Raw genomic sequence first — 18,785 nt, forward strand, 5'->3', positions numbered from 1 at the left:
CTGTCTGTCTGTCTGAGCACTAGTCTGCTGCACTTCCCGCCGTTTGAAGCGGCGCCATTGTTAGCGTTGGCAGGAAGATCACACATAAGGTGATAATCAGTCCATCAGCGCAATTGTAGAGAGCAAAGTGATGAGAGGCTGTTGCCTGGGTGGGCCGGGCCTGATTCTGGGTCGCTTCGAGCCCCGACATCCAGTATTTATGCGGCCAAGATTTATTTAATTTAACCATTTTGGGGTTTTTTTGTGAAATCTCAACTACTGCCAGAACAACCTCGTACATATGCCAAACAATGGCTTCGTCAGGGTCAGGAGTCAAGATAGGTTTTAAAAAATGCAGTATACATTGACCATGCTAACAGAGTGGGATGATATCCATCCATCCATCCATCCATCCATCCATCCATCCATCCATCCATCCATCCATCCATCCATCCATCCATCCATCCTCTACCGCTTATCCGGGATTAGTGAAGTGAAACAACTCGAGTAGTAGTAATAGTAACTAAATACATGCATAGTTATTAATTATAATACTTCTTAATAGTCGTAGTAGTAGTAGTAGTAGCAGTAGTAGTAATAGTAGTAGTAGTAGCATAACAACTTACAATAATAACATCCCACAAAATAAACTGCTAGATATTTACTATATTTACTGCTAGATATTTAATTTTATCAGATCTTTGTGCTGTTTGACCTCGAGTTTAGAATATCACCGAAGGCCATTTTGTGTTGTTATTGAGCATTTCTTGGAATCCATTTATGCAGAGAATTTGACTCGTTCCTCCACTTAGTTTAATGTCAGCTTCCATAAACCGACTGCAAAATCACCTAATAAAAATTAACTCATTGGCCTGAAATTCTTTTCCTTTTCTTCTTCTTTTACGCTGGAGCGTGTGGTGTTATCTCGATGTAACTATAGCATCATTCCTGGCAGCGTAGTTTCCAAGAGCCAGGCGTCACACGTGTGGTGACAAAGCTAAGCTACGACCATGTATCGTTGAGACCAGGGCTGGGACAAACCAAAATAAGTATCAGTAAAAATCCTGTTGATATGACAAGGGAACAGCTGCGAGTGTAGGTGGTCTTGACCAGAAGCCCCCCCGTGATGTCATATCGATCGCCCGCATATTTGCAGCTTTACCCTAACAGAGAGAAAAGCTGCCAAGAATGAACGCAGTTCTAGACATGCCGTTCGCCTTCTCTGCCAGTTGGGACTTGCTAATATGTGGTTATTTAAGCTTATATTTAGAGTCATTCGCGGAGGTTGTTGATTCCTTTTCCAAAAGACAAAAATGCACAGTTTGAAATGGGGCCACAAGATATCCAGGGGTACGAGAGCTGGTAGCTAGTCTAAGCCTGCCTGGGGAACGAGTCAATAAGGAAGGGATGGAGGCACCTCAAAGACGTGTTTATACAAGACAAGAGGACAGGAGGAACACAATGAATTCAGGAAGATGAAAGCGTGAAAGTGTAATCCATTTTTTACAAGGCTTCGCGATGCGTAGGGACACATATTTGTCTCATTTGAGAGACGGTGAGTTGTATATTTTTTTTCCTCACTCTCCCCATTAAGGAATGCACGCAAGAGGCCTCAAGTTTTAATTAAACGGAATATTTATACAAATTTCATCTCTCACCATGCTGGCATGTAGGCCACAGAGTTAGCCAGTTAATTACACTTTGGTCGAGTTACAGTAATTCCAGTGATTAATTACAGTCTGGAGCTGTTATTTTCTAAACTGTGCACATTTTCCAGCATCACATCATTGTCTCTGCACACACTGGAATTCAAGGCAAATTTCACTGGCCTTCAAAATCTGAATAAAGCAGTTTATTTGAATTTCAGTTTAATTGAAGTAAACTTCCAATCATTCATTTGCAAACACAAAGCTCCATAGACATTTTTTTTCTGTAAAGTTTCATTTCATTCATTTGTTGCATAGAGTAGTTACATATATGGCATTTTCACATTGACATTTGACTATTTAGTATTCCAGCATCACTTATTAGCATGCACCAGGCAGCTCGGCAGCTCTAAGATCTCCTTCTGAAAAGAAGTCCTTGTAAAATCAGGCACCAGCGGATACTTTGTGGTGTATGATAAACTGCCTGGAGGTAATTTCACATGAAAATTTAATAATTGCTCTTGTACTACTGCTGCTCGGGCTATTCCTTGTGCTATGTTCTTGGGTATTTGTTTTCTTTTTAACCCCCCTGCAGTTTACAGTTTATTCTGCAGTGGTGTGCTTGACTGCTCTCCAGCCATTCATCAAAGGCACTGCTTTCCATTATTTGGTGCAGTCAGTTGAAACTGAGAAAGGCGTTTGGGCCGGCGTGGCTCATTCTTCCTCCACAGTCTCTCTTCTGCTCTGCAGAGATGTTCCCACTCTATTTGTATGCACATGATCGGCGGTCATTTCAGATGAGTCACTAAACTTACGCGCCATGCTACCTCAATAATCCACTTTTCCACCAGGATTCTCAGAACGCTGGAGCTTTCCATTTATTCCCATGTCAAAATGGAAGCAAAGGATTTCTACATCCAATGTGATAAAGAGCTCAATTTACATCCACTAATTCTGTTAATCCTCCTGGAGCCGAGGAATAAAGATTTCCATCTGCCACATATTTATGTGATTTTGATATCCAACCGCATTAAAAAAGGTACAGGAAAAAAAAGGGAATGAACTTAGTATCATGTTGTGGGATCCTAATATTGAATAACTTGGCTTGAATCTGTCCACGTTCTAAAGGAAAATTCAATGGCCACATTTATTCAGCACGCACAACATAGAGATGTTTAGAAATGAACCGCTCTGTGTCAAGGATGCGTGTTACAATATGTTTATTTCTGCTCTTTAATAATACCTGTGTCTGTTGTGAAGACGCTAGCCCCTCTGACCATTTACATTCCCGGATTCGGCTGTGCGGATAATCATTTGATGCAGGAGGCTGCGCGACTCGATTCCATGTTAGAGTTGATGCCACAGTAGGGAGATGTGTCAGCAGCATCCTGGCTGTGGAAGGCACAGCAAACAACTTGACTAATCCAGTGGGTGCTGACATTGTGACTGATGATCAGTGTGCTGGTGGCCTACCTGAGTGTGCACCATAATCTCCCAGCAGTGGCTGATATCGACAGCCTCAGCCTTCACCCGGGTGCTTTCTGGGCTTTAACTCTCAAAAAGAGCCTGGTGTTTTTGGCCGGTATAAAAATAACTACAACATTGTGGAGAAGTATGTAATGTTAATGCGGAAAGCTGTGTTAATTATTTAGCTGAGTCAACAGGAAAAGAGCTCGATCTGCCGGGTGCATGAAAATAAGAGAGCAAACCTGTGTGAGTTGTCACATGTTGGTGAAAAAGGCTTGAGACAACCTTGAAAAGCTACCACCATTTATGTATTTCCTTGGAAGGTTGGGCATATTAATTACATTTACAAGGAAGGATTTTGTTATACTCAGAATGAGGATTTTATGATGCTTCTTACAGCTCAAGGGGCCAAAATGGCTCAAGTACTCCTTTGTTGCCGCTGAAGGTGGAACGTGTAGCATTTGGAATATTTAATAAACCTTCAAACCCTTGTTTTGTCTCGAAACATTTGGGTGTGCTCTGCTTTCAGAGAGCTTTTCAAAAAATAAATAATAAAAGTCACAGCGCTGTCTCATCATCATGTCATCACTTCTTCCCATACTTTTATCACGTAGACCTTGGCGACAATATTCAGCCTCTGTTTAATGGTGAAGTCACATCGAAGTCCTTTTCTCTTTTGAGCCGGTGCGAAAGCGTCAGACTTGGAACAATCAACATAGGAATCGCCAGGAGGGGACGGAGTACGGCTGAAAAATTCCACCCCACATCAGTGCCTCTGCAAAATATGCTGCTGCTGCAGCCCTTTGTGTGATATTTTAAATCCTCCACCTCACAAGGCTTTGGATTTGTGTTGCCGTACGAAGTGGTTTTAAAATCCTCTTTGAGTTGCGGTCAAGCCTTACCGTGCCACCTTTAAAGGAGTTGATTAATTGCCATCAGAAAAAGTACACTGGAGATGGTGCGCGGGATTAATGTGGCATTTTAGAACGAGTTTCCCAGCGTTCTCCTGAAACAATCCCAATTGCTGTTGTCTCGCTAACTGCATGATCATGGCAGTAATTGATTCGGTCATGTTGTTTGGTTGAATGACCAGACAAGTCATTGGCTTCACTGGAATGTTTTTTTTAACATAACTATTTATGGGGAATTTCACCTTCACCCCCATATGACAGTGGTCTCAATCAGGACACGCGAGGTCAAGGAAAGTCCTTTGACCTTTGGCTGTTCCAGAAAGGCCGTTTCCCTATTTGAGGTAGACTAATGAGGTCGACATCTGCTACTTTCGTTGAAAGATACCTGCGGTGAACTGTAAGTCAAACTGGTCCAGACAATGTCACCTCCGATTCAAGGGGAAAAGGAAAAAAAGGAAGTCAGAGCCTAATATCAAGCAACAAAGATTTGCTTTTACGCTGCACTGGAGACTTACAAAGAGTGTTCGCATGCTAACTGCTACCACGTGTCATCATTTCAATTCATTCCTAAATGTCTGTGAAAAAGAAGCCAAGATTTGACTCAATACTTGACGGAACCTTTTCATTGAAGTGTTTGCATATAGGTCATGCGTATTTGTTATCCCTGGAAACTCCCAAACTGCTTTGTTTTTTCGTTTGACAGTAAATCTTGTTTATTGATTAAAGTTTTTGCAGTTCGCCTCCTAAAGAACCTTTGGAATAATTATTGGTCTCACTTGGCCCAGTTCAATAAAACACAGAATGAATAGATTTGCTTTGGCAGTGTAAATACGAGATTTTGCTGAGCCAACAAGGACAAATGAGGAAGAAGAGTTGAAATAAAGCAAACAAGGGCGCTCAGACCTCATTTGGATGTCCTCTGCACACTGGAGAGACTGCTGCAGGACGGGCCAGGATGGGAGGCTCTCGGCGTCTTGGATTATGTGTCAGTTTACCACCCAGCTGCAGCTCTGGACTCACAGCTCGACTGTGTCTTATTAGGTCATGGTATCAATTAGGGCCCCGCAATGATTCAGTGAGGGAGGGGTCCTGGCAGGGTAAAGGCTGCAATTGCACTTACAAGATAAACCTTTATTTTAAACCGCTACGGTCCATCTAGCTTTCAGCACAGGTATGTTTGGATGCAATTAAGGCCTTAATGTAACTGAGAAATGTGATGACATGGTTCATTCTGAAGAAGATCAAATTTACAACCAGGTTTGATCTGAAACGTGCAGCAGTGACGCTCTTTAATTCTGCTTCACATTTCCACAGGTCAAGGTCAGTTCCCCATAACCCAGAACGTGACGGTGGTGGAGGGCACCAGTGCCAACATGACCTGTCGTGTGGATTACAATGATAACACTTCCCTCCAGTGGTCAAACCCAGCACAGCAGACTCTGTTCTTTGGGGACAAAAAAGGTGAGCGCTATTCTCCAGGATGTGGATGTGGGGGGATCATCTTTTAAAAAACATGCACACACACAATTTGGACATAATTGATCATGTCTGAACACAGCTCTGTTGTTGTATAACCAGGGAGCCTGAACAGAATCAATTTTGCTATCGTGCCATGTTGTTGTTCACAACAGACTGATGCCAGTGGATTGTGAGATGATGGAAGCTAATTAAGATCGTAGCTGGCTTACATTTATGGGCTTGTTTGGATGTCGCTGAAAGGGAAAAAAGTAATTCAAGGGTGACAAACGTGTTCATCTGTTGGTTTCTCAGTCCAGTTGTTTTACGTAGCAGCTAAATATGAATGCTTCAGTCATTAAACCTTTTTCTTTGGGGTAAAAACAGCAAAACAACTAAAGAAGAATCAGAGTCACAGTATATTTTGAGGTTCTACTTTTCTCATGCAAGCAGGTCATTGGAACTACATGAGGATGAACTATTATACATTCAATGAATGACAGTTGTTTGAATTGTCAGGGGGATTCTGTGAATACCAATTAATACGTTCTGTCTACACATGAATCCAGACTGCTCCCTTAATGCAACGTAATCAAACAGCTTCCAAGTTTCAATGCACGTGAGCCACTTGCAGCTCTTGTGCAGGTCTTTATGCTGCATGACAGGAGCTGTTTTGCTCGCTTTTCTTTTTTTTCCAGTCCAATACAGCAAAATTAAAGTAGTTGACTTAGCAGAGGTTGCCAGGGCTAAGTGTGGGAACACTTCCCTTCCGTCTCCCTGAACAGCCAAATGAAAAGCTTTATTGGCACAGCTAATATGATGCCTGTGAGGCCGCCAGGAGGAAAGGGAGGTGCAGAACAACACAGACCTCATCTGAGAAAAAGGGCGGGACTCATGGGGCGAAATCTCAGCTGTGCCAAATGGCTAGATAATGCGTTGGCAGCGGGACGCGATTGGCCGTCCTTCCCCGGCTCGTTGAGGCTCCTTGTATCTCTTTTCCGAACAGTTCTCTGCTGCCATGAACACCGGCAGCTGCGGTTGAGGCCGTCCTTTCCTGCTGCGTGTGTTTCTCCACTTCTCTGCAAGTTAAACAGGAGAAGTTTTAATCCAGAAAAAGTGGGTCTATTATCTTTTCTTTTCAGAGCTCTCACCGTCTCCTTGGATGCCTGTATTATGTATGAGAGCTTGACATAAAAAAAGGTGAAGTTGGATGTGAAACAAGTTTCTTTGCCTTTTAATATATATTTTAAAACACACATATAATGTGGAATATAGTCTCTACCTGCAAAAAGAAACAGCCGGTTTAACATACTGCATAATGTGCACACACCGTGGTGCATTATTAGTGGACGTATTCCAGCATCAGCCATTCTAATCATGCCCTAATGCACATGATAATGTCATTCCAAACACATTTGAATGTCATGAAATGTGACATGAAATGAATTTAACACTTCATGCTTCGACTCCTGAAATCAGACCTTGCTTGCGTTGCCTTTATAAAACCAGAACTTGTTGGATTTCCAGAGCCGGTCAGCACAGCCCAGACTGTCGCTACATTTGTCCAATGCTGTTTCTTGGCACAGTCCTCCTCATCCATTATTTATATCCGAGTCCTCCTTGATTGTTGCCGTCTCGCGCTATTAAAGTGAAACTATGGCAGAGGTTCCACAGCCACCTGCTCCTGCGCATAGTCAGGCCCTCTAAATGGCCGGGCCAACAGATCATTAGGTCAATTAGAAGAGGAAGGAACACAGTGGGCAGCCACGACGTGAAATTAGATATGCCTTTTCACAGAATCATCCCTTTCAAATGCAGGTGGGATTAAAAATTCCTGGTCTTGGGCAGGAAAAATGAGAGCGCAGATGTCTTTTGGTGTCTTCTTTATGGTTTATTCTATTTTTGGCAGCTGTAGCAAAAAGATAAAATGGTAGCTGTAAAGAAAAGTAATGGCAATCCTGGAGGCATGTGGAGAATCTTTTGTCATCAGCTATGCCGAATATTAATAATGCAATTATGGAGAAGCTGGCCTGGAACATGGCATGGAATTATAACACAGTGCACATCTGATCCACAGCATATGGGCATATTCTAAGAAGAGATTTGGTGACATATACATTATTGTACTTTTCATAGCAAATTCTACAGGACGCCTCGTCTCCATTTGGCTCTTGGTTTATGAGTCAATATTCATGACATTTTACAGGAAGAGTGAGTAAGCGTCGTAAAGGTCACAGAGTAAAATTTACCTTAATTGGCTTGTAGTCATCAAAATGCTGTTATGCACTAAATGGATGTTCTAATGTGAGCATTAGAACATTCATTAGCTTGAGAGAATGAAGGATAATTACCAAGGATGCAATTACTGGAGCGAGTTCTGGTGAAAGCACATTTAAAAGTCCATTTCAGCAAACATGCAACACTTGATGGCTGGTTTGTAAGCAACTGCAAAGGACGCTTACCTAAGCACTTTTTCCACATATCTGTGATTCTTTTCTCATTCTAGATACACAATCTATTATCATTATTAGTAGCAGTAGCAGTAGTCATAGTCATAATAGTAGTAGTCGTAGTCATAGTAGTAGTAGTCGTAGTCATAGTAGTAGTAGTAGTAGTACCGGTAGTAGTAGTAGTAGTAGTAGTCCTGAAGTTATTAGGAGCATTAGTTATAGTTGTATTCAAGTTGTATTCAAGACGGCATGAAAACAAGCTCAAGGTTATTGGAATGAATGTTTTAAGCTTTGCTCCTACAAGTATTTTATTCATTTTGTTTTTACTGACAACAAAATGCACAAAGGCCGTCACGGCCACCACTAATCTTTTCCTTGGCCAAATGGACTTTTTAAAGTAGTGGGTGACCTCCGGCTTTAATGAAATACGAACCTGCTATTCTGTCATAAGTCATTCCACAGAGTTGAGTCAAACATAATAGAGCTTGTGGCATATTGGACAGTTGGATATAAATTATTGCTGGATAAAAAGGACAATTTATTAATGTGATTATAGGAGATAAATCCATTTATTGTGATGTAAGACACAATTCGTGTCTGGTTTAAGGCACAAAAGACTCTGACAGAAACGCAATTCACTGCCACGATTGGATTTAATATAGTTTTTGAGGGACTTCCACCTTATTTTTTGTGGGAAGACTTCCTACTGCTTTCTTTCCCTGCTCTCCGTGGTGAAAATGAATCCATAGTGAGTGGCATCTGCTCCGCGGGATCTCTAAGAGGCAGTAACACTGCTCTCTGGAACAAGGCCCTTTCCTTCTCTTAATTGCAGCCACATGTGTGGTGGGAAAGAGCCCCCCTGCCAGCAACAGTAGCCCTGGAACACTTGCAGAATCACCCACACAGTCACTGGGCGAGCACAGCCAATACCAAAAACACTCTAATTGCAAAGAGCGAAGCCCCTGGCTGGAGAATACACCAGGGCACCGTGTTCTTTCTTGAAGGACAGCTCGTGCTTTCACATTCCAGAACTGGCTCCAAATGATTCCAGACAACATTAAAAAAAAAAAAAAAAAAAAGCTGTCAAGTGGGAAAACATGCGCATGTATTTTGGCCAAACATTAGGAACTTGTTTCAGAGATGAAGCGGATCAGTGTAAAAATACAGCCTCTATCCGGCCAGTCGATTTTTTCTTTTCTTTTTTTCTTGCCATTTGGTTAACACCCGTGTGCAGCTCATTGTTAGGCAGGAACGCTGGAATATGATGAGTGCAATCACAGTTTCCACTTTTATCTGAGGACAGAGTTAATAATACCAGCCCCCTTTCCTGTTACACAGGCGGACCGCGGAGTGCGATAAAGTTTGTTTTTTTTCTCACTCGCAATCTAATTCTTGGCCGTAATACATTTAGATTCAGTTCCCTTTTCCAAAATATACATAGGCTGTCGAGGCTAAGTTGAGGGACGTCCAGGGCAAATGCTCCGGGGACATCTTAAAAGACATCTTACATGCTCTGTGGTGCCAAGACTGCCGAGGAAACAAACATTCCTTTGCATCAAAAGGGTCACAGCGGTAGTGTGCCGTGCCCTGAGGGGAAACCCGGGGTGTCAGTTTTACTGATTTGAGACAACCTTGGTGAGGCCTCCATCAAAGGAGACGTACTGCACATTAAGCCAGCGCGCTGCAAGGCTGGAGCCTGCACAAGGTCAGGGTGCAGATTTATGCTCCATCTTAAGTCGAATGAACAGCATGGGAGCTATCTATGCTTTCGGGGAAATGGACCTTTTCATCACATTGATTTCCTAAAGCACCTGGGAGGAAAAGCTTTGTCAGCTGCTGGCATTTAGGTTCGGTTGTGATGAATCTGCCCACGATCTGGGCCTGAGCCTGGACTGGGTTTTGGTACTGCGGTTTCCTGTCTTTGTGCTGCTCGAGTCAGAGTTCGCACTTGCCTGTGTTCTTTGACCCGCCCTCGTTCTGTCAGATGTGCGCGTTCGTACTCTTCTGAGATGTTAAACTGCGTCATTTTTATTTCCTTGTCACAATTAATTGTTTTCACTATGGTAGTGAGTGATTTTAGGGTGTCTTTTAGTCTGAAAATGCTGATTTTCAGTTTTTCCTTGTTTCTATCAAGGGACGGATATTATTTTAACCAAAGGATGTTTGTTTTCCTCATCAAATCCCTCCTGGCCAAGAAGCAGAACATTTATCAACATCTCAGAGGAGTTGAGGAGTAGAGGAACACAAGGTTATGAGCAAGGAGAGTCAGTCTGACTCTTTCATGTCTCCTGTTTTCTCTTTTCCATATAGCAGGCACAGATATGGGTCAGGGGAAGTACTGGATGTCATCTTGTCTAAAGCTTTGATCTGGTTCCGTCTGTACAGAACTCAAAGATATGGAAATCTTTGAGTTTCTGTATGTTTGTTTTCTTGGACCCCGTCACCTCGATTGCATCCTTCCACCAAAAGCCTTCCTCTTGTCTTCAGGAGCCTCTGGGCATTTTCACACTAAATGATGAACAACAAAGACTGGGGCCATTCAGAATACACTTTATTAAGTTTCTCCAAACCTCTATGTGCATCCGTCTCTCATGGTGTGTACTCTTATTGCACATTATGAGGAGTTTGCGTTGTTTAGTGGAACATTGAGGCTTGCTTTTCATTTTCTCTAAGTTCATAATTGCAGGTATTTCTCCTGTGTGTTACTCTTGTGTGGTTTGCGTTGTGTGAAAAACTGATTTAGCAATGAGTGCATTCTATAGCCAAAGGTTGGAATGAGAAAAAAGAAAAGTAATTAGCAAATGAGTCAAGGTCATCGAACACTTTCAATTCTGTATGACATCCCGCTTTCTCTCCCGAGTACATTTAACAGAGGACTGTTGAAGGTAAACAAGCAGATGAAGTTGAGATGTCTTCTTCTCTGAATAAAACCCAACAAACACCTACATTTCTTCGCCCTGTGAAGTGCAGCTTAATAAAGTTCAATTTAGTTCAGACGAACAAGCGTCCAGAGGGCAGCGCTGCCAAGCCCCGCAGGGAGAGATCATTAAGTATGTGTAATCTATCCCATGAAGACCACTTTCCTTCTTGCCTTTCATGCTCGGTTGCCTCTAAAGGCAGCTAATCCTGAATTTGACAATGTATAAGAGATGGCAGGTGGTGAGACCCTTGTCAACTTGGTTTTAGCTTTAGATGCATTTAATTACATCTGACTGAGCAACGATGGAAAAAATCTATTTATCTATCTATCTATCTATCTATCTATCTATCTATCTATCTATCTATCTATCTATCTATCTATCTATCTATCTATCTATCTATCTATTTATCATCTATTTGAACTGATTTATTTTGAATTAATTCGCTGTTTTCTAAGGCTGCATGACACTAGGGTAACTATAAAAAAATCAATGGAATAGAGATGAATCCCATATCTTATGTTTGTAATCCTTTCTGCTCCCGTGCTTCAGCACATCCTGGTATTCCTTGTTTTCACACAGACTCTGAATAAGAGGAGTAAAAGCCGCTGGTGGTACAATTTGGCATGTGTAATTTTTGTGTTGTCCTTGTGGATACAGCTCTGAGGGACCACAGAATTGAGCTGGTGCGAGCGTCATCGCAGGAGCTGACCATCCGGATCAACGACATCAGCCTGTCAGATGAGGGCCAGTACACCTGCTCCCTCTTTACAATGCCTGTCAAGACCACTAAAGCCTTCCTCACCGTTCTAGGTGAGGTGGTGGGATTCCTTCTGTTTCTCCCTGATCTGACTTGGCATCAACGCCAAGTCAGAATGTCTGTTTGAAGTTTTTTGGGGTTTTTTTAAAACAATTCGTCTGAAAATACAGGAGTTCCAGGACGACCCGAAATCACAGGATTCACCAAGCCTGCCATGGAGGGTGACATAATCACACTGACATGCACAACAACAGGCAGTAAGCCGGCTGCCAGAATCCAGTGGCTCCGGAATGACAAGGAAGTCCAAGGTAAGCGCGCGGTGTGGATTTTATAGAGCGTTGCATCCTCTGGTACATGAATGTCAAGTCAGTCAGCTGCTGCATTCATTTCCTTGCATTGTTCTTCTTCCCCGGGGTTAACTGGGCTTCAGCCAGCACTGCTGCCGTCACTGGAACGTGTCCAAATATTGTTAGGCTGTATCAAAACAGCGACACAGCACATTAGAATAATCGGCAGAAGAGGACTTGTGCTCTGTTGATACGAGTGACAGCGTTAAGATACGACGGCATTGTCTTTTCTCTGAGAAATCAAAGCAGCGTCAAAATGAATCCAATTATCTCAAAATTGATATGAAATTAAATGTCAGCTAAGATGTGTTTTGCTTCTTTTCAAAGCTATAATTGTTTGTTTTGATGAAATCATGTATTTTATAATGCGTTAATAATGTATCTAATGAGACAGTCTGGAGTTTAATCCGTTTGTATTTTATTTTAAATTATGACACTTAAACTATGACACTTAAAGCGTTACAGAGCTTTATCTAAGTCAAATCCACGAGAAATAAAACGTTAGGAAAATGATGTTATATCCAGACGCACGCAGAGGGGAAGAGGAAGTGTGCTTAAATAAATCAGGAAGGGGAGGAGCCAATTAGCGCGAGGCAGGAGGCAGTAGTGTAATTGGATGAGAAAGGAGAACACACACAAACGACAAGGGGGACGCAAAACAGTCGAAAAAAACACACAAGAGCTAACTGACAAAACCGAACAGACTTAAACAGAAATTATCAAATGTGCAGGGTTATTTCACGGGGATCTTTCGCGATTTGCCCACAGGTGAAAAAAAAAACTAAAAAAAAAAACAACTTGGTGGGGGCTGACCTTACCTGGTGTATCAAATGTGTTTTATTAGAGTTCTCATTATACATGCAGTTTAAGTTTTATACAGGTCAAAGAGAGAGAAAGAAGAAAGCAGAGACTGGCAGGCTTAATTTCCATGTCAAAGTATCAAAGCAGAAGTGTCAATCGGCGCTCCAAATCCGAGTCTTTTCCAGGTGCTGCTGTGTGTAGCTGGGAGCACCATGTTTTGCCACTGGTTCTTCTGCGGTGGAACATTGCCTCCACCGTCTGCTGTCAATCAAACGTGTCCCCACTGGGACTGACGTACAAAGCATAATGAAGGCAATGGATGTACGAGCAAATGCGTGTCAAACTTCTTTTTTTTTCTTTGTTCTCTCATGATTTGTTTTCCCACACTTGGTATCAAAAGCACCTAGAAGTGCAAATCTCACAACACATCCGTCAACCAGTGTCAAATAATTTGTACCGGTGCTGCTGGTTGACAGCTAAGCTTCAAATTGAAATCTGTTGAGGAATAACACCCCCCACCCCCCCACCCCCCACCCCACGCCCCCTCTATGATGCTCAACAACAAAGTAAACTACAGTGCCTAATGAGGGCTGATTTACATTTTTATCAAACAGACTGAATCATTGCACTTTGTAAGGAGATTAAAGCTGAAATCTGCGTTCCTCAAAATGATTCCTGGATCTGTGATCGGTGAATCGAGACAGAAAGCAAATGACAAGATGTCTTTTGAATTGTCCTGTCAATTATGCAAATTTCCCTGGTTGATTCTGAATAAATTAGAGAATATTGACAGAAAGGTCAAGCCTATGAATGTCTCACGGTTTTATTAAACATTAATACAGGCACTCTTTTATTTCTTGTAAAACTACAATATTCTTAGATTTTCTTGAGAGAATACCTAATATTATTAGAGATTAAGGATCTTATTTTGTGATCTATGGGAGAAACAGGTGGATAGAGATGATCTAACCAGATGGGGATTACAGCGTTGGAGGTAATAAGCCTCTTTAAAGAGGAGAAATGACTGTAGACAAATAAACCATTATTCATTTTAACGCCATTTAAATTTTCTCGTTTCGCCTGGTTTGATGAGTAGAGTCATCATTAGGATCCACTTCACAAGTTCTTTGGAGCCCCGTTTGCTTCCTGGCTGACATCGTGGCTCTTTGCAGGCACTACACATGTGAACGCGACAGGAAAATCCTTCACAGTCAGGAGCACCCTGCAGTTTGAGGTGGACAGATGGGATGACGGTGTTGCGTACACCTGCAGTGTGGAGCACGAGTCTCTGCCCAACCCCTACATGACAACAGAGGTCCTGGAGGTCCACTGTGAGTGCAGCCATCTCATACAGGCCATGCAAAGCTGAATTTGGTCTAAGATTAGCACTGAGGAGGAAAAGAAGGTTGGATAGCACATTTATGTCCCGAGGTGTAGCTTTGCATTTGCTCAGGATTAGTGTGGGATCTGTTTGCAGGTAAGTGATAAGTACCAAAGCAGAACTGGGACACAAACTAAAGCTAAGATCTGCCCAACTGGAGGAGAACTAAATATTGTTGTACACTGGCTTAAAGACTCAGTAATCACTTAACTCTTGTAATTCGTATCTCCTCTTCACAGATGTGCCCCATCTGGAGATCAAGCATTCACTGATTATTCCACAGGAAGGACAATACCTCAAACTGGAGTGTGTTTCTACGGGCAACCCGATGTAAGGTCACACTTGTTTACCCTGTCTGTCAGCAGCAGTTTCAGTTGAAATATAATGCTTGATTAGGACACCGAGTCATGCTGCAACATGCAAAAAGCAAGAACTGTTTGTTCTTTATTCCCCAGACCAGACCTGGTCCTGTGGTCCAAGGATGGAGGAGAGCTGCCAGATATTGAGCGTATGATCGTGGAGGGCAAGGAATTAACCATAACCACGCTAAACAAAACAGACAATGGCACATATCGCTGCGAGGCCAGCAACCATCTGGGGACCAGTACTGCAGAATACATACTGTTTGTCTACGGTAGGTAACAGCTGTCCTCGTCATCGCCATGGTCCATGTTGATGCCCAACACAGAGTACAGAAAACGAAGAGACACTGGACATGAAATATTTGGCAAAGAAAGCTCTGCTTCGTTTTTCTTGGGTCGAACGTGTAATAAACAAGAATGTGAATCTTGTCATCACTTTCCATTAACTCTGCTAATTTCTAACATCTGCAAATTAGTTCCAAAAATAATGACAGTGACCAAGTAATGATGTAGCCAAGAAGGCATTAATTTGTCACACACACACACACACATCCTTGTACTTCTATCTTTGTGAGGACTTCCATAGGCATAACGCATTCTCCAGCCCCTCGCTCTAACCACAATAGCTCCCGATGACCTTACTTCCTAAAAATGTCCTCACTTTGGTAGTAGAATGCAGATGTTGGCAAGTGCAAGAACACACACACACATACATATACTGTATATGTTCAGTATAAAAAGAGTCTTTACAGAGTCTTTCTTCTACAGTTTTCTTAATTCTAAATAAACCAAGGAGGTTTTTAGGATGAAAGGTTGTGCGTTTCACCTGAAAGAAAGCTCAGGTAATTCAAATAGTTGAGTGCCTGAGAGAATAAAGAACAAATAAATTCACACTCACAACTAGTTAATGGATGCACACCAGTGACTTTGTATGATTTCAGAAGCAGATTCTTTTGGATCCTCTCTTGGGAGATAATGAGGAAAGGATGACATCTCCATCTGTTCTTTTCTTATCTCAGTTTCCTGAACAAAGCCGCCCAATAAACAGTTGGAGGCTATACTGTCAACACAGTTAATACCATCTGTGTCATGTGCATCGAGGAAGTTATCTGTTAACCCATTATTATTTCAATTTTGCAAAAGATAGTTGACGGTTCAAGTCCCAGTGTGGCCAAAACTTGGGAGCGCTGTCGAGGTACCCTTGAGCAGGGTTCTGAAGCCCCAAATGCTCTCATGGGGCCCTGTGATGAGCTGTGTTCCCTGGGTGTACACTGCTTTCACCCACATACATCTGGGATAGGCTCCAGCACCCTCCACGTGACCACAAAAGGGACACATAGGTCAAGAAAAGGGAAAAATAAAAAGATGCATGATGGCAGTGATCCTTTAGTCTTTCACTCTGTCTGGCAAAACAAATACTTTAGAATTCTTCTTTTGCATGATTTCAGCTTGAGATGAGAAGCAGGACATGAGCAGTGTAGTTATTTCTTTTCTTTTTTTCATAACAGCTCAAGTTCCTGTGCTGACTTGGTGGTTATTGGCTTGAGCGCTTTGCTGTTCCGGAGTTAATTTTGTTAGCTTTGCTAAGATTTAGTTTCATTCCCCATTGTTTCATTATCCAACATCTTCACCTTAATGTTCCACATTTAATCCCTCCAGCTCTCCTTTCTTGCCTCTTCTCTGCTTGTCTCGACCATGTCACATCGACTATAAGCACTCACAGGTGCATCACCCCCTCCATGGCACCTCCCCACATAGTCAGAGATGCAGCTGACCACAGGGTGGGAGACCCACGCACCAACCACTGCAGTTTAGGCTGAAACAGCGTTGATTTAGCAGCTGATTTGGATGCTGTGTCTGCTTCTGTCTTTTCCCACAGTATTAATGTTGTTGGCTGACATCGGAGCAGTTGCACGCCGCCCCATCAGTCACTGGTCGCAAACCTATTGCACAAATTTGCATCTTTGCAGGAGCATAAAATGGAACATGAGTGTGTTTGTATTTTTATTCTCAGGCTGAATGGTTGCTACCATTTCATCAGACTACTAAGAACACATGTGAATACATTTTAATAATGCTATTAATCACAAACCAATGTTCCATGTGTTTCCCTCAGTTCAAGTGAGATTTTCATGGTGCCATTTGTATGATTTCTCAGCCACTATGTGAGCAGAATTCCCAGAGACAGTTCAAACCTGCTGGTTTTTTATTGTCTCTGTCATTGTGCATCACCTGCTGTCTGGTTTTGCCAAACACATTTTTTTTTACTGTATAAAATGAAATCCTACTAAAACGAAGGAGCTGTACACAAAACTTCAAAAGAAACGTTGCAGAATAAAACATAAAGACCAAAGCTGTCCGTGCGCTGGTTGACGCGCTGCTACTTACAGTTTCTTTGAACTCCAGTTAAAGCATTTGGCTCTGATCTTAACTCCCCACCAAATCTCCACACTGTCAGGAGAACGAGCCATTATTAAGCGTTCATGTTTCTTTTGTTTTTTTTGTGGAAACTTTTTTTTTTTAAACGGTTCTTCCCCCATCTCCCTTTGCTGTCACTGTCTGCAACCATGGCAACAGCTAAAGACTTCCCAGAGCCTACGACAGGTAAATATCTCTAGATATTTATCACAAGCCACGATTACATTGCGCGAGGTTGGCTCTGGATCGGGGTTGAGGCTACCTCACGCGCACCCTCACAGCATGAGTAAAACCACATCCGTGCATGGACGTTCATTCTGCTAACACCAGCAGCTCCCACAGGTCCGTCAGTGGCTGCAAACGTTGCTGCATAAACTCTTCATGGGTTTCTTCATGCAGCGAAATAGTGTTGTGAGAGTTTGAATTTAATACAGTGTGACCACTGGTGTGATAAAAGGGGATTTTTAACAATAATTCTTTGATGTATCGTTTGTAGCGTGGCTCAGTCCAGAGTTCTCATTATATTTCTATGTATTTTTTAGTTGGAGACGTGTTTTGAGTTGGGTTTGGGAAGAGTAATCTCATTCCCGCTAAGCAGCATGCAGCAGCCTGTTGTTCTATGAAAACCGTTTGTGCCACATAATGACAGCGGAGTCACCTGTACAGATCATTCTATCAGTCAACACACAACCAAATTGTTTCGGCATAATTTCCGCAGAATTGAAACGCCTACAGGTGACTTCCTGAGGAGAAACAAAACTAAGATTCTGTCCTGCATGGCGCAAAATGAACCGCATGCTTCAGAAATATTTCCTTTCAACACACTTTGGGCGGCTGAAAACAAAGACTGCCTAACAGTAACATGTGCATATAATGAGGTTTGTAGAAATATCCCTGTCATAATGTCCTAGAGTCACTTTGTAATAATGAACAGAGGTCATATCCATTCATCAGCCTGAGATAATGAGAGCATGTGAGCTGCACCGGAGAGTCACAATTTATTACAGGCCAGACAAAGGCGAACTCCTGTTTGGGAAACCATCTCACTCCTGCGAGAGATGCCTTGTGTTAAATAATAATTGTTTAATAAAGCTGAAAATCTTCAACAATAGTATTGGACCCGGGCTATTAACACTGTAACACCAACCATGTTTTTTAAAAAAAGAGAACTGTCTTTTAGAACTATGGAGGACTCATAGCATCATTCTATTGCTGTGAGAAATACGTGTCATATTTTCTGTGATTACTGCCATCTGCAGGAGCCCCCCCCCCCCCCCCATGAGAGCCTGGTCCTGCTCCAGGTTTCTTCCTGTTAGAGGGGAGCTTTTTCCTTGCCACTGTTGCTTGTTGGGGGGGTCAGTCGCTGGGTTGCTGTAAAGCGCTTAGAGAGAATTCTGATTGTGACAAGCACCATATAAATAAACATAAACTGAATTGAGTTGAATTTCCTTCATTTGTGCACTTCAAAGGAGCAATGTGGGCTCGTTCTAAGTATGGCAGAAGCTGTATTTGACGTTGTATTGTTTAACAACCAGGTTTGCCTTTTTAAAATAAAGCAACAAAGTCGCCTAACAGATTTGAACGTAAATCTTTTTCGCATTTCCCTTTGGTCCCTTCAGATCCGAACGCTTTAGGACAACATGGACCGGATCACGCTTTAATTGGCGGAGTTGTCGCCGTCGTAGTCTTCATCACGCTGTGTCTGATTATAGTTCTTGGACGATATCTAGCCAGACATAAAGGTAAAACGAGGCCGCTCAAACACGTTTTCTTGTTTGGCGAGATTAAATTGGAGGGTGATCACTCTCTCTCTCTCTCTCTCTCTCTCTCTCTCTCTCTCTCTCTCTCTCTCTCTCTCTCTCTCTGTCTGTCTGTCTGTCTGTCTGTCTG

At 42.4% G+C, this 18,785-nt stretch overlaps 1 protein-coding gene and 1 long non-coding RNA gene across 3 annotated transcripts in view; one reads left to right on the forward strand and one right to left on the reverse strand.

Annotated features, from left to right (window-relative positions):
- Nucleotides 1-18,785, forward strand: part of cadm2b (cell adhesion molecule 2b) — a 62,157-nt gene that overhangs the window by 40,903 nt on the left and 2,469 nt on the right. For both annotated transcript variants that reach the window (XM_029844095.1, XM_003968669.3), the window contains 7 exons: nt 5,318-5,464; nt 11,487-11,639; nt 11,757-11,894; nt 13,907-14,065; nt 14,355-14,445; nt 14,571-14,749; nt 18,515-18,637. In XM_029844095.1, coding sequence (XP_029699955.1) covers nt 5,318-5,464; nt 11,487-11,639; nt 11,757-11,894; nt 13,907-14,065; nt 14,355-14,445; nt 14,571-14,749; nt 18,515-18,637 — 990 coding nt within the window. The remainder of the gene's footprint in view (nt 1-5,317; nt 5,465-11,486; nt 11,640-11,756; nt 11,895-13,906; nt 14,066-14,354; nt 14,446-14,570; nt 14,750-18,514; nt 18,638-18,785) is intronic.
- On the reverse strand, nt 6,145-7,171 carry LOC115251523 (uncharacterized). Its single transcript, XR_003890087.1, has 2 exons — nt 6,940-7,171; nt 6,145-6,537 (listed from the first exon to the last, which is right to left on the reverse strand). It is a non-coding gene; the product is annotated as an uncharacterized lncRNA (long non-coding RNA).

This window comes from Takifugu rubripes, chromosome 11 (genome assembly GCF_901000725.2).
Source record: "Takifugu rubripes chromosome 11, fTakRub1.2, whole genome shotgun sequence".
In the NCBI taxonomy this organism is placed as follows: Eukaryota; Metazoa; Chordata; class Actinopteri; order Tetraodontiformes; family Tetraodontidae; genus Takifugu; species Takifugu rubripes.